Raw genomic sequence first — 12012 nt, 5'->3', positions numbered from 1 at the left:
CAGAGGAAAATGAAGCCACAGAGCAGCAGTGTCGATGGGCAATAATCCATTAATGGAGATGTATAAAAGTCCATTGTGGTGATAAAGTACTGCTGGACGCTGCTGGCTGGAGGTTAAGACGCCCCAGTGACGGAGGGGGGGGCTGATGGAGGGGGCCATTAAAATGATGAAAAGCAGCGACGGGACAGAGGCTGTTTTTTGTTTTTTGCACATCTGTTGCATCGTTGCATCGTAACTCCTCGGCCCCCCGGGGGCACCGTGGCAGAGGGGGCGCGGGGGTGGGCGGGGGGGGCGTTACCTGCGCTGGGGGAGGAGGGCTCGCACACGCTGGAGGAGTCGCTGCAGGTGTTGGACACCTGCTCTGACAGCTTCTTCTTGGTGCTCCCGTCCGTCTTGTGGTGTTTCTTCTTGTTCTTCACCAAGATCTTCCCCATCAGCTCCATCGGGCTCGGTAGTGGCACGCCGGACTCCAGCTGGACGGGAGGGGGGGGGGGCATAAAAAGGAAAATGAGGACAGAGGAAAGTTCATGAGAGTAAAATATAGATCCGTGCGTTTGTAATAGAGGCCTTTTTTTGCAACAGTTTGGCAAACAAATGAGCCGATAACAAGAAGGAAGTGTAACTTCCTGGCAGAAGGTTGTGCTGAGCAGAGCTCGTTCGAGGCCGTGAGGATCGGCGCCGATCTGTTCTCGATGGTTTACACTTTCAACACTAAAATCAGCCTCCTGGTGTGTGTGTGTGTGGGGGGGGGGGGGGGGGGGGGGGGGCGTCCTGCCTTCCCGGGGAGCTGAATAGAAGCAGGAGGATCTGTGATTTATTCATGGGGGGGACACTGCTTTTGGACTCACGGTGTTTAGGGATATCAATAATGCATTATGGGATGTCGCACACAGCGGTTCACAGCGTTTTACAACTTACAGCAAACGTTTTCAAAGCGCTCCAACGTACACATCAAACTATGTAAGTTAACTAAGACACACACCTAAATGATCCAATCCTAATGATCTATTACTCTTCTGCTGAATTTGTACTTTTACTTTTGATCCCACAAATATATATTTATCAAACAATTAATTCAGCAAATTCAACATGTAGTTGCAGGTGTCTGTTGGTTCTCATATTGGTTCACTTTAATGAGATTTGAAGCTTTGCGCGCACGCCTCGTGTTGTAAAGCTTATTTAACAAAAAAAAAGGAATAGACTATTGCTTTGGAATTTGAATAGACTGGAGGAAGGAATAAATCCGGCAAGTGGTGGAAAAGATAATGAAACACATCATTTCTTTCGGTGTTCAGCACTTTAATTATCCCGGAAACAGGAGTTAAATTGGGCGGCTTGAGAGAATGTGGTCGAAATGTAAGATGCATTTACTCAAATAAAGATTCCACAAGACAATAAACTTTCGTTTTTTTTGCTTCTTGTTTGTTGAGCTGCCAATTAAAAGTTAACGATTGAGAACGTGAATATTAGACCTGTTATTCTTCTTGCTAATAGAACTTTCAGCAATCAGGAAACATTCATTACCATAATATGTCAGACATACAAGGAATTTGACTTGGCGGTTGGTTTGTGCATTAAGTGCTGTGTGCGTGTGCGTGTGTGCGTGTGCGTGTGCGTGTGCGTGTGTGTGTGTGTGTGTGTGTGTGTGTGTGTGTGTGTGATGGAGTGCAGCCTTTGATTAAAGGGACTTCATGTTGTTGTTGTTGTGAAGCTGCAGCCTCTCATGCTTCCCCTTCTGCCCACGTTTCCCTCTATCGCGCCTGCTTTCACAGTGAGAGGACATCTTGTCTTGCCAGTGCTGCTATGTCCTCAGCTTAAAACTAAGCCTCAACAAGACTGCACAAACTGCAAGAAAAATATCTTTATTTCCGTATTCGTACTTCGTATTTCTTCCAGCAGTTGTAATGAATTTTGGGAATACAGACTTCATGATGAACGCAGTGATTAGATCCGTGTAACAAACGACATCCAAACGAATCCAATTTTGAAGTCATTTCAGCTAATTTTTGGCGGGAATGGAGCAGACTGTCCTCAGTTTTAACTAAAAAAATAAAAATAAAACGCCCGGTCTCTTCTATTCACCGCGAGTGGCGGTTCTGTGGCGAGCAGATACGCAGGGAGCTCGTATCTCTCAGAAAACTGTAATCCTCTTTATTCTCACCTACGGCTAATCCGAAAACCAATCCAGCTGTATCACCGCATCCGCCCCCCCCCCCGGCGGGCCCGTCGGATCCGCTGCACACCGGCCCGTCTCCATGCCGGAGGGGAGCGCTCGTCATTGCACTCACCTCTCCCAGTTATTACACGCTCAGTGGTAGAAATCTGATCCCTCTCTCTCTGTCTCTCTGTCTCTCTCCTCACATCTGTCCTTTCTCTCCACAGCCACCACAGATAATAACTCAATGTCAAATGCAGTCAGAAGGCCGCTGGGAACTTAAGCCGCTCCGCAGCGGCGAGTCATCTTCTCTGAACAACGCGCTGGGGGCGTGTGTTGCAGCACACGCGTGTGTGTGTGTGTGTGCGTGAGGGTCGTCCGCGTGCCGCGTCTTAATGCGAGTGTGGGAGCGTCTGAGGCGGAATAAGGAAGGAAGGAAGAAAAAAAAAAAGGACAAAGCAAGTTTTTGACCGGTATCCATGGCAACAGAGGAGAGACAGATAGGCGGCTGCCCGAGAGAAACGCCGCGTTGATGCCGCGGCGTGAAGCACTTCCAAAAGTTGGCTCCGTGCGCCTGTAGAGCAGAACGGGAAAAAAAAACGGCGAGCGCCCGAGGACACGTGGGTGCGTTCGTCCGCGGGACAATATCCGGCGGAGCCGTCGCCCCGGGCGAGAGAGAGAGAGAGAGCGAGAGAGTGTGAACGCATCTTTGTGTACTCACAGGATATTTCTCCAGAGGGTCGGTCAGTAGCGCGTCTCCGAATATCGACCGGCAGTACTCTGCCATCTTCGCCTGCTGCTTTGGCCTGGGAGTCAACACACACACACACACACACACACACACACACACACACACACACCATCACGGTTTGTCTATTGAATGACAAAACGGGCTGAGCGGCCCCCTCGGAGGCATTAGAGCGCTAATAATAGCTTCCTCCCCAAAAGACGTTGACACATCTGACGCACAAAATGGCAGATCGGGCCCATCGACGTCGAGCCGTCCGAATGAGCGGCGAGGGGGGGGGGGGGGGGGGGGCGACTTACGAGTCCACGTGGTTCTCGAAGGACAGGATGATGGGGAAGGGCGACGTCTTGAAGGCGCACTCCGCTATCGCCTCGATCACCTCCTGCAGGGACACAAACCGGCGAGAGAGAACCGCTGACAACATATCCGACATGAACACCGAAGGTTTGTGTTCTCGGCACTTTGTTTTAGAGCCGTTCTGTGTGTAAAAGCTCGGACCTTTTAAATTGAAATCAAACTCCATTTTTGATACTAATTCTGGTGGGCGTTTATTTATATTCCCCAGTTTCTTTCGTGTAACTCTACGCTACGCTACGCTACCTCCTCGCTAACTAGCTGAGATTCTGTCAGAGCTCTTCATGCTGTATTCCCTTTAAACAGGTAGTTATTACATACTCATCATAAACCGAGCACGGCAGACTGAGGCAGCGGCACGCAGGCAGAACGCACCGCGGATAAATAAAAAGCCATTTTGCTTAACGAGGATTGACAGAACAAGAAGGAGCCGCTGAGCTGATGACGAGCTGCAGATGACGGAGGATTTACTCCGCGACAAGCTGGTATGTGGAGCACTATTTGCTACGCCTACAGCATGAAATCAGATCCCTGCTGCAATTATTAAAGGCTGATTATTTGATTAAAATAGTGTTTGTTTGGCTGCCCTGTAAACAGATGCATCACTTGTGCTTCTCTTGTTCTCATCACAAAGTTTATCCAGTATTTGTTGTGGTATTAAACTTAAATGCATCAAATCAACCGTCTACAGACAAAACAAGCATTTGCACGTGACCTTAAAGCACTTCAAATGTCATCCACTGGAAATAAAGATGACGCCCATTTTAACTGTAAAATATCTCAAACTACAAGTGAACTGAAACACGGGAGGTGGAGCGTGTCGGCCGAACAGCATCAGATGCAGTAAGTGGATCATGTGTGTGTCATATGGATGACATCATCCTCCCAAGGAGGTCTGTCAACCCAGAGCCCCCCCCCCCCGTCTATCTGAGGCGAAAGCCATTAAAACACGCAGAACCACGGCGCTCTCCTCGGGTTACCTTGAAGGAGATTTCCGTCGTCATGGTGAAGCCGTGAGTGATGACCGGCTCTTCTTCTGTGGTGCGACCCTTCCAGCAGTCCAGTTCGATGCAGCGGCACCCGGACAGGAGGACCTGCTTGTACATCTCGACCGAGGAGTTCCCCGCGAGCTGCCCGGCTGCAGGCGAGAACACACGCACACACACACGCACACACACTCACTTTAAGTAAATGTTCCATTGATCTTTAAAGAACCGAGATGCCTGCAGAGCCCCCCCCATCCCCCACCTTCTCCTTCCACACCTTTAAAGAGCCCATTAGACGCATCACCTGCCCGCGTGCCGTAGAAGCAGTGCAGCTGTTATCTGAAGCACGTCTCGTCGTCACACCGCTGCCATTAGCGAAGGCAATTATCTGCTCACGCGACTCGGTCAAAAGACTTCGGTCGGCTTCAATCGCCGCCTTTTTCCTAAATGATTTCTTCTCGCTGTGTAACTTTCCTTTTGGTTCGACATCCTCGTGCGGTTGGAAACGAGGCGGCGTGTCCAATGCGCCGCACATCGAGTGTCCGTCTCAGTACCTCGCGTGGACGTGATGTTGATGTGGTGTCTCTGCAGGGATAGAGACGCACTCTGCAGAGCAGGACATTCCTGTGATAACAATAACTCCATGTCGCTATCAAAATACATAATCAAAGGGCCGCGTTTGTGAGGAGAGAATCGAGCACCTGTTGTTTGTTTTTCTCATTTCTTCATTTCGCAGACCGTGTCCTATTACAAAATTCCATTTTTACCCTCGTTGCAGAAATTTGATCCACTCCAAAGATTCAATGGTCTCCCGTTCCCCTTCGAATAGATTTGAATAGATGAATTCTAATAGCCATTGAGGAGAAAATGGCCCCTGCATAAAGCCGGCGATGCTTGTGCACTGCCAGGAGCCAGTTACTGTGACTACCGAGTCAAAAGAAATATTTAACTCATGAATATCAATGAATCGAGTATCACGGCCTGACTTGATTGGATAACCTCTGGGGGGGCAGCGCGAGAAAACGGGGGGGCCTGATATGCACGGGCGCGTTTCAGTGACGGACCTGCGAGGGATGAAATCGCGTTTATTCACTCGTGCAACAAGACCCATATTTCCAAAATGAAGCGCTGATCCGTCGAATAAATGATGCAGGAGTGCAATCGTTCAGTGATCGAGCAGGGTGGTCGCGTGTGCGTGCATGCAGGATGAGTGTGCGCACCCGTGAGGTATGTGTTGTGTGAGGAGTTGATGAAATAGTTGGAGAGGGGAAGGGTCATGTCTTCGCTCTGGTCCAGCTTCTCCGGGGGCATGATGCTGTTCTCCTCCCCGCTCAGATACCTGGCGAAGCCTTCCAGCGACATCTGACCTGCACGCACAAAGCACAGCACGCAGGAGTCAGAATGAGCCCAAAGGGGGTTGAAGGAAGAGATTCATTGTGATGTCATAACTCAAATAGTTTATTCAAAATACTCCTTCTGCAGGAAAAAATGGGGTTGCAGGACTTAAATGTATTGATGTCCTCGGGGGATTTTTTGCAACAACGTTCATGTAGAATACGATGCCCGTATTTACACTGTATAACCAAAACAGGCTAATGGATGGAAAAAAAAAGAATTTTGACCCAATTCTGTCTGAAATAAAAGATGAGCCATGTGTAAGTCTTTATAATAAAGACTATTTTTAAGTGTTTGTTTGTACACACGCAGGAACCCCGATTCTTTGTTTGCCAAACGCCTTGGTGGTTAATCCTTCAAGCCTTTACCTCAGTGGTTCAGGTTCTTGCGCATTAGCGCAAGAACCCTGAATGCATTTGAAATATTAAAGTGTAGGTGGATGAATGCATTCAAATATCTTCACAGGTGGGTTGACGCCACAAACCGCAGCGTGTCAAATTCAGGCTTCGCTGGCTTTCTGTCCATAATACAGTCGCACGGCTCGGCGACCTGACGGAGCCCGACTGCTCCTGTTGTTGTTTTTGTCAAGGTCACTCAGGTCAAGCGCCTGCCTCTGTGCTGATCCTCTCGGCGTGCTCCAGAAAGCCCCTAACGCTGAATAAACCAGTAATAAAGCGGCAGAAGACGAGCTCCCGTCATCCGCACACAAGACGAAATACTTGCGTCGGGCTTAAACCGAAAACACGCACACTTGAAGGAGCTTCCTAAAGCACGTGTCGGCCAATCAGGGTCCGAGGTGGGATTGAGTGAGAACCTGCAGGTCGTCCTAAAGGCGTTTCTCACGGCGTGCTTGGTATGCACAAGGCCCCTTTCTACAGGCACCGGTGTCCTTGAGTGTCCTTTTTCGTGAAGGCAGCAATGCGGAGCTCTGAACGCCTCTGCAGAGCAGATGGCGGCACTTCCTCGGGCCGCTCAACACTTGAGTCGGGGAGTTCTGTCGGTGGGACAGAGAAGGTCACGCTCCCAGAGGGACGGGCGCGTCGGCGTGATCGCGGGCCAACGGCAACATGTCCAACGCTGGCATGTGCCGACGCCGGGCGGAAAAATCGATTTGATCCGATCGAGCCCCCCCCCCGAGATAAGCTTGACGGGATAGATAAAAATAAAGTGTGCGCTGGAGGAGAGACGTTAACACACCGGTGCTCTGCTTCAGTCGGTTCAGGTCAATTTTGTCTCTGTGTGATCAGTAATAAAATGTGCAAATGTGATTGGCGTAATAACGATCCGCTGAGCGGGTCTTTAGATAAACAGCCTCTCATGGCTTCACCCATTAGCATTTTTTAATTTGAAAAGCAGAACCTCCATTTAATAAAAGGTTCCAGGTTATTTGTTTGCTCTCCAAATATTTTTTAAATATGTTAAACCCTTTGTTAATTACAGACATGCAGCGCAGTGAGAGAGGCCTTTCATGAGCAGCTGTATGCCGGTAAAAGAGCCTCCTGCACAGATTGAGCTGAAACAAACCAAAGGTACGAACATTTCACTAATCAATATCGTTTAACTCGCATGTAGTATTGATCGGCTGGACACATCAAAGGTTAACGTCATCACTGAGGCACACTGATCTCGCCTCTCATCGGCAGATGATCTCACGTAGCCGACCGGCTGATATCTGGACGTTCTCCAAGCTCACAGACTCGCCGCTTTCTCCGCGTTCATCCGTCTCCATGAGTTATTATATGTGTCTTTGTTTTCATCCTCGTTGTTTTGAGTACTAACTTTTAACGCCTTTTAACAGGTGACACTTCCTGTGGACGCGCCGCCCGCAAAAGGAGACGAACGCGACTCGGGGCCGCGTTGGATAATAATAATGATAATAATAATAATGTAATAATTCAAATAGACAAAACTACAACTGGTTGCCTGGCAACTGCTCCCGGGCCCGGGAAGCGGTTCAGCAGACCCGCGGGGGGGGGGGTTGGGCCCGAGTACGGCTCATCGTACGGTGACACGACGTGTCGTAGAGCTTCAGAAGCCGGCTGCGTCTTCGCGCTGAGCTAAGCTAACCAGCTTCTTCTTCTCCTTATTGTCAGGAACTCTAACAACACCAGAGCAGAAGGACGTGTTTACGCACTCGAATGTACACTTGAGTTCTCGGCTGAGGAAGAGCGAACACAAACCAGCGTCTCCCTCTCGTGTAATGAGGTGGAATCTCCTCCGCTAAGCTTTGACCCCGACTGAAGTGGCTGAGACAACCTGCTGTGTGTGCGTTCGCGTGTGAGTGTGTGTGTGTTATTTACAGGCTTCTAACATTCCGTTCCCTGGCACCCCGCTATGGGCCCTCTCTTTTCGGACACCAGGCGCCGTTGCTATGGCCCAGCCAAATTCGTCGGCGGGCCGGGGAGCGGAGCCCAGGGTCAGCGGCGTGGGGGGGGGGGGGGGGGGGGGGTCGGGGGAGCTGGCGTCTATCTAGGTCACAGGTGTTGAGGTGTTGTTTTTATTGCTATTACGTGTAAACGGTGGAAATCCCTTTTGCGCATAAGAGCAGCCGGACGTGTCGGACGCGCCGCCGGCCGCGCGCTCGTTTTTTGGCGTCGCTTTTTTGTTCTCGTGTTCGCTCCCGGCGGACATTTGAGCCACTGACCTTTCTGCGCCAGCGAAGCGTTGGCTTCGTATTTGTCCACCAGCACCTGGACCTGCTCCGGCTTCAGGGGGGGGTAGAGTATCTCGTTGAGACGGGGGTCTCGCTGTTTGTTGTTGATGAACTCCGTCATCTGCTCCACGCTGAGGAACGGACGGGTCTTGGCCCCCCTGGGGACAGCGGGGAGGACACGGTGAACAAAAAGGAGAGCGAGGAGAGAGTTCAGTTAAAGGGAGATGATGATAGAAGGAGGGGGGAGGGGGTGAGGAGCTGTAATTAAAGCAGCGCCAAAGGAGGATTAAATCATATCTAAGCGTGGCACGAGTCCCCCGGGGGCCTTTGGGGTAGCATAGCGCGAGGGGCCACACCTCCATGGCCAACCGGGGGCCTCTACTCCGTCACACAGGAACCTTCAAGAGCTAAATGCAGCAGAAGGAAACACGGTTCTTACACGTCGGAGAAGATGTGGTCCAGCTCGGTCCGCGGACAGATGTTAGCCAGGAACATGTTGTAGACCTCCGGAGTGAAGTCCTCCGGGGGGATGGAGTCGTTCTGCAGCAGACAACAGCGACATGGTCACACACACACACACACACACACACGTGCACGTTCTACGCGTTACACACAAACACGCTGCACTTACAAACCACGATAGCGTTTGTAAATTCAGGATCGATCCACTAGCACTGCTGCGATTCTGCCTTCAGGGTGGAGTTCTGCAGAGGTCGAGGCCCGCCGATGACCTCAACGAGCTCCCTTGTCAATGAGCGTTTCCCCTGTTTGTGTGTGTGTGTGTTTGAGAGATTAACAACACTACCGTTTAGCTGTAATTAACTCGCACGTTACACCACCACAGCGTCATATGGCAACTCGCCTTAGCTCCCGCTAATTACTGTATGTATAGCTGTGTGTGTGTGAGCCATTCATGCTGCCTCTGACTGTACATGTGTGTGTGTGTGTGTGTGTGTGTGGGAGGGGGGGGGCAGCTGCTCCCTCGTGATATCTGTGAGAAGTAAAGATAAGGCAGCTTTGGTCATTTCTAACGCTCCCACTGGGTTTGTCTGTTCCATTACGGCCGGAGCTTAATCAGTTCCGCGCACGGCCAGGAGCAAAAAAAGGGCTCGAGGCGGCGAGCGTTCCGAGTTAAGATGGAGCTGAAGTGTCCCGACGGAGGGATGGAGAGGACGGAGGAGCTCGGGGACAGAGGGACAGGAGAGAGGGGAGGGAGGGGGGGGGGGGGGGGGTTCAGTGTCTTTGGGTTCTTACTCTGACAGAAGGAAGGTTGCAGTTTTCCAGAGCTGTCTCCACTCGCTTCCTGTCTGCGGAGAACATCCTGAAGATGCTGCGGGGACACAAAAACACGCCGCGTGAGGAAGCGCGGCGGGACTTCTGGTGAATTCATGGCGACAGACGTGAAAGACAGATGCGAAAAACACTGAAACCAATTAGGAGACAAAACCTCTGCACCGCTTCGAAATGACATGACGATGAAGAATGAAACTAATATATGCAGCAAGAAAGAAACGCGGGGAAATACAAAACCAATTCAGCTCTGCAATGAGTGCTTTATTCATGAATGTTCATGTTTTGTTCACCGTTGTCTCTGTAGTTCCTGGCTTGTATTTTGTTATCATCACCATCATCATCATTATTACCATCATCATCACAATGGCCATTATCATCGTCGTTGGCGCATTCCTTCGTCCTCACGACGCGTGGAAGTAAACGTCACACTCCCACACGTGAGACGCGTCCATTGATTTGTGATTTGCAGCCCTGTGAAAAACGTGCACCGCGTCAAAAGCGTCGCTCGCTGTGTCTTTCATTTTTTCCTTTTCAGCTTTGGAGACGCACGGTTTTCTCTGGACATCATCCGTCATTCTGTGGTTGGAGGGGGAGTGGCTGCAGAACTGTTCTATTAGTCCACCAAGACAGATCGGTGCCTGTTTCCTGTTTTAATCGCACGCGGCGGGATTCCTGTGCGGAGCCTCGTCCCGAGCGCCGAGTGGGAGCAACAGTCGAGTCGAGCTGACACGAGTCGAGCTGACATGTCTCTCTCATTTAGCATGTTAATTCCCTCAGCCCCAAAGGAGCGCGTCCCCCGCCTCTCCGTGCCGACCCTCTGAGCGAGCTTATCGCCGGAGTTCACTGCTGCCCGCCTGAGAAGCTCAACTCGACTAATGGAGACGGGGAGAGAGGCGGCTTGTAAAGCCACAAACTCCCAGATGGGTGAAAGTCACGGAGGGAGAATTCTCACGTTGGAGCTGGAGACAGATGTGAGTGGGGTTTTCCAAGGACACACACACACGCACACGCATGTGCACATGCACAGACCAATACGCGTGGGCCCTTTAAATGTAGAAGAAAAGAGCAACAGAAGAAGAAAAACGCAGCAGATTTCTCCTGCAGAGCTGAGGAGCGACGGAACGCAGGGCGTAACGTATTCTAGTGAAAAGCACACATGTGCACGGAGCGCGTGTGTCTACTGAAGCGTGTGCACGATCACGGTGCCGAGTGAAGGCGCGGGCAGTGCCGCACTGTTCAAAAGAGCGGAGGCAGCAGGATGAGTCAGAGGTACTTACTTCTTGACGGGGATTCGCCCCTCAGGGTTGAGCTGCAGCTTCAGACGGGTGTATCTGCGTCGGGGCACAAACACACAACTCAACAATTTGTCTGCGTAGAGTAGTGCACTTATGCATCACATTTGCTTTCTGTGTGTGTGTGTGTGTGTGTGTTTGCACGTGTGACTGACACGCTGTGGTTGCATGATACGTTCGATCAGATAATCCCTGGAAGTCGGCAGCTATAAATAGCTCGACTGCAACAGGAGCCGTCGTCACGGGCTTTAAGTGGCTCCTGGCTGATGATTAACGCCAATTACAGCGTCCACTTCGTAGAGCCGGCCGGCCGCCAGGGGCAAAGTCACAGATGACCGTAGTGGTTAACGGGGGCGAAACCGGCTCCAGAGAAAAGGCCGGTTGACGCTAGCGGATGCCGCTAAAGCTACATTGATGACATCTGAGGTACGGAATGAACGATGGGTTTCCTGAGGCCTGCATTATTCATTAGGGAAGCAGATCACTTGCATCTCACCACTTTCTCTCTCCCATCCCTTCCCGAGGGCGAGGTCGCCTTTGATTCACGTGAAAACATGAAAACACGGCGCTGTGGCGAGGTCACAGGTCATCCCACCGTCAAGCGTAGGGCTCGTACACGTCGGGCGACATCAACCAGATGACGGTGGCGTGAAAATTAATTGTCTGCCGCGAGCAACCAGTGCGACTGGGAAACCTGCTCTGCTCCATCGCTCTGTGTGCTTTGTGGTCGACGGTAACTTTTATTGTCTCATAAGTCAATCAGCCTCCTCGGGGGTGCGAGTTAATAGCTTCTGTTTGCCGATAAACATCGAGGCGGCCGGGAGTCGTCGCCGAGCGCCCCGGATTCATTTTTTAAGGGTTCGATCGATGACCTCGTGTGATGAGGGGCTCGGGGGAGATTTGTGAAGGAGTCTCTTTGACAGTTTCAGGTCAGCGACTCGACGTCGGGTTCACAAACTTACGTGCTACATATTCCCAGCTGCTTCATCCTCCCTCGTCCTTCCTGTCTGTTTCTCTATGGATGTGAGGTGAAATGACCTCTGTAAACCCAAACCCACAGGCTGCCTGGCGGGAGCTGTGAAAAGCAACCTCCTGTGTGTGTGTGTGTGTGTGTGTTCGTGTCAGCCCACCGTGCC

General features: G+C 51.1%; 1 protein-coding gene across 3 annotated transcripts in view; it reads right to left on the bottom strand.

Moving 5' to 3' along the window:
* The window catches only part of plcb1l (phospholipase C beta 1-like), a 65310-nt gene that overhangs the window by 16015 nt on the left and 37283 nt on the right, over nt 1-12012 (bottom strand). For all 3 annotated transcript variants that reach the window (XR_013453407.1, XM_078093557.1, XM_078093556.1), the window contains exons 6-14: nt 10862-10915; nt 9546-9621; nt 8731-8831; nt 8283-8449; nt 5464-5610; nt 4238-4395; nt 3203-3285; nt 2877-2961; nt 299-473 (exon numbers count right to left, since the gene is read on the bottom strand). Coding sequence is in view for 2 of the 3 variants with exons in the window: in XM_078093557.1 (XP_077949683.1) it covers nt 299-473; nt 2877-2961; nt 3203-3285; nt 4238-4395; nt 5464-5610; nt 8283-8449; nt 8731-8831; nt 9546-9621; nt 10862-10915 (1046 nt within the window). In the remaining variant the exon portion in view is untranslated. The remainder of the gene's footprint in view (nt 1-298; nt 474-2876; nt 2962-3202; nt 3286-4237; nt 4396-5463; nt 5611-8282; nt 8450-8730; nt 8832-9545; nt 9622-10861; nt 10916-12012) is intronic.

This window comes from Gasterosteus aculeatus, chromosome 18 (genome assembly GCF_964276395.1).
Source record: "Gasterosteus aculeatus chromosome 18, fGasAcu3.hap1.1, whole genome shotgun sequence".
NCBI classification, from domain to species: Eukaryota; Metazoa; Chordata; class Actinopteri; order Perciformes; family Gasterosteidae; genus Gasterosteus; species Gasterosteus aculeatus.
Note: the sequence above shows the minus strand (reverse complement) of the source record. Positions and strands in the feature narration are given on the sequence as shown.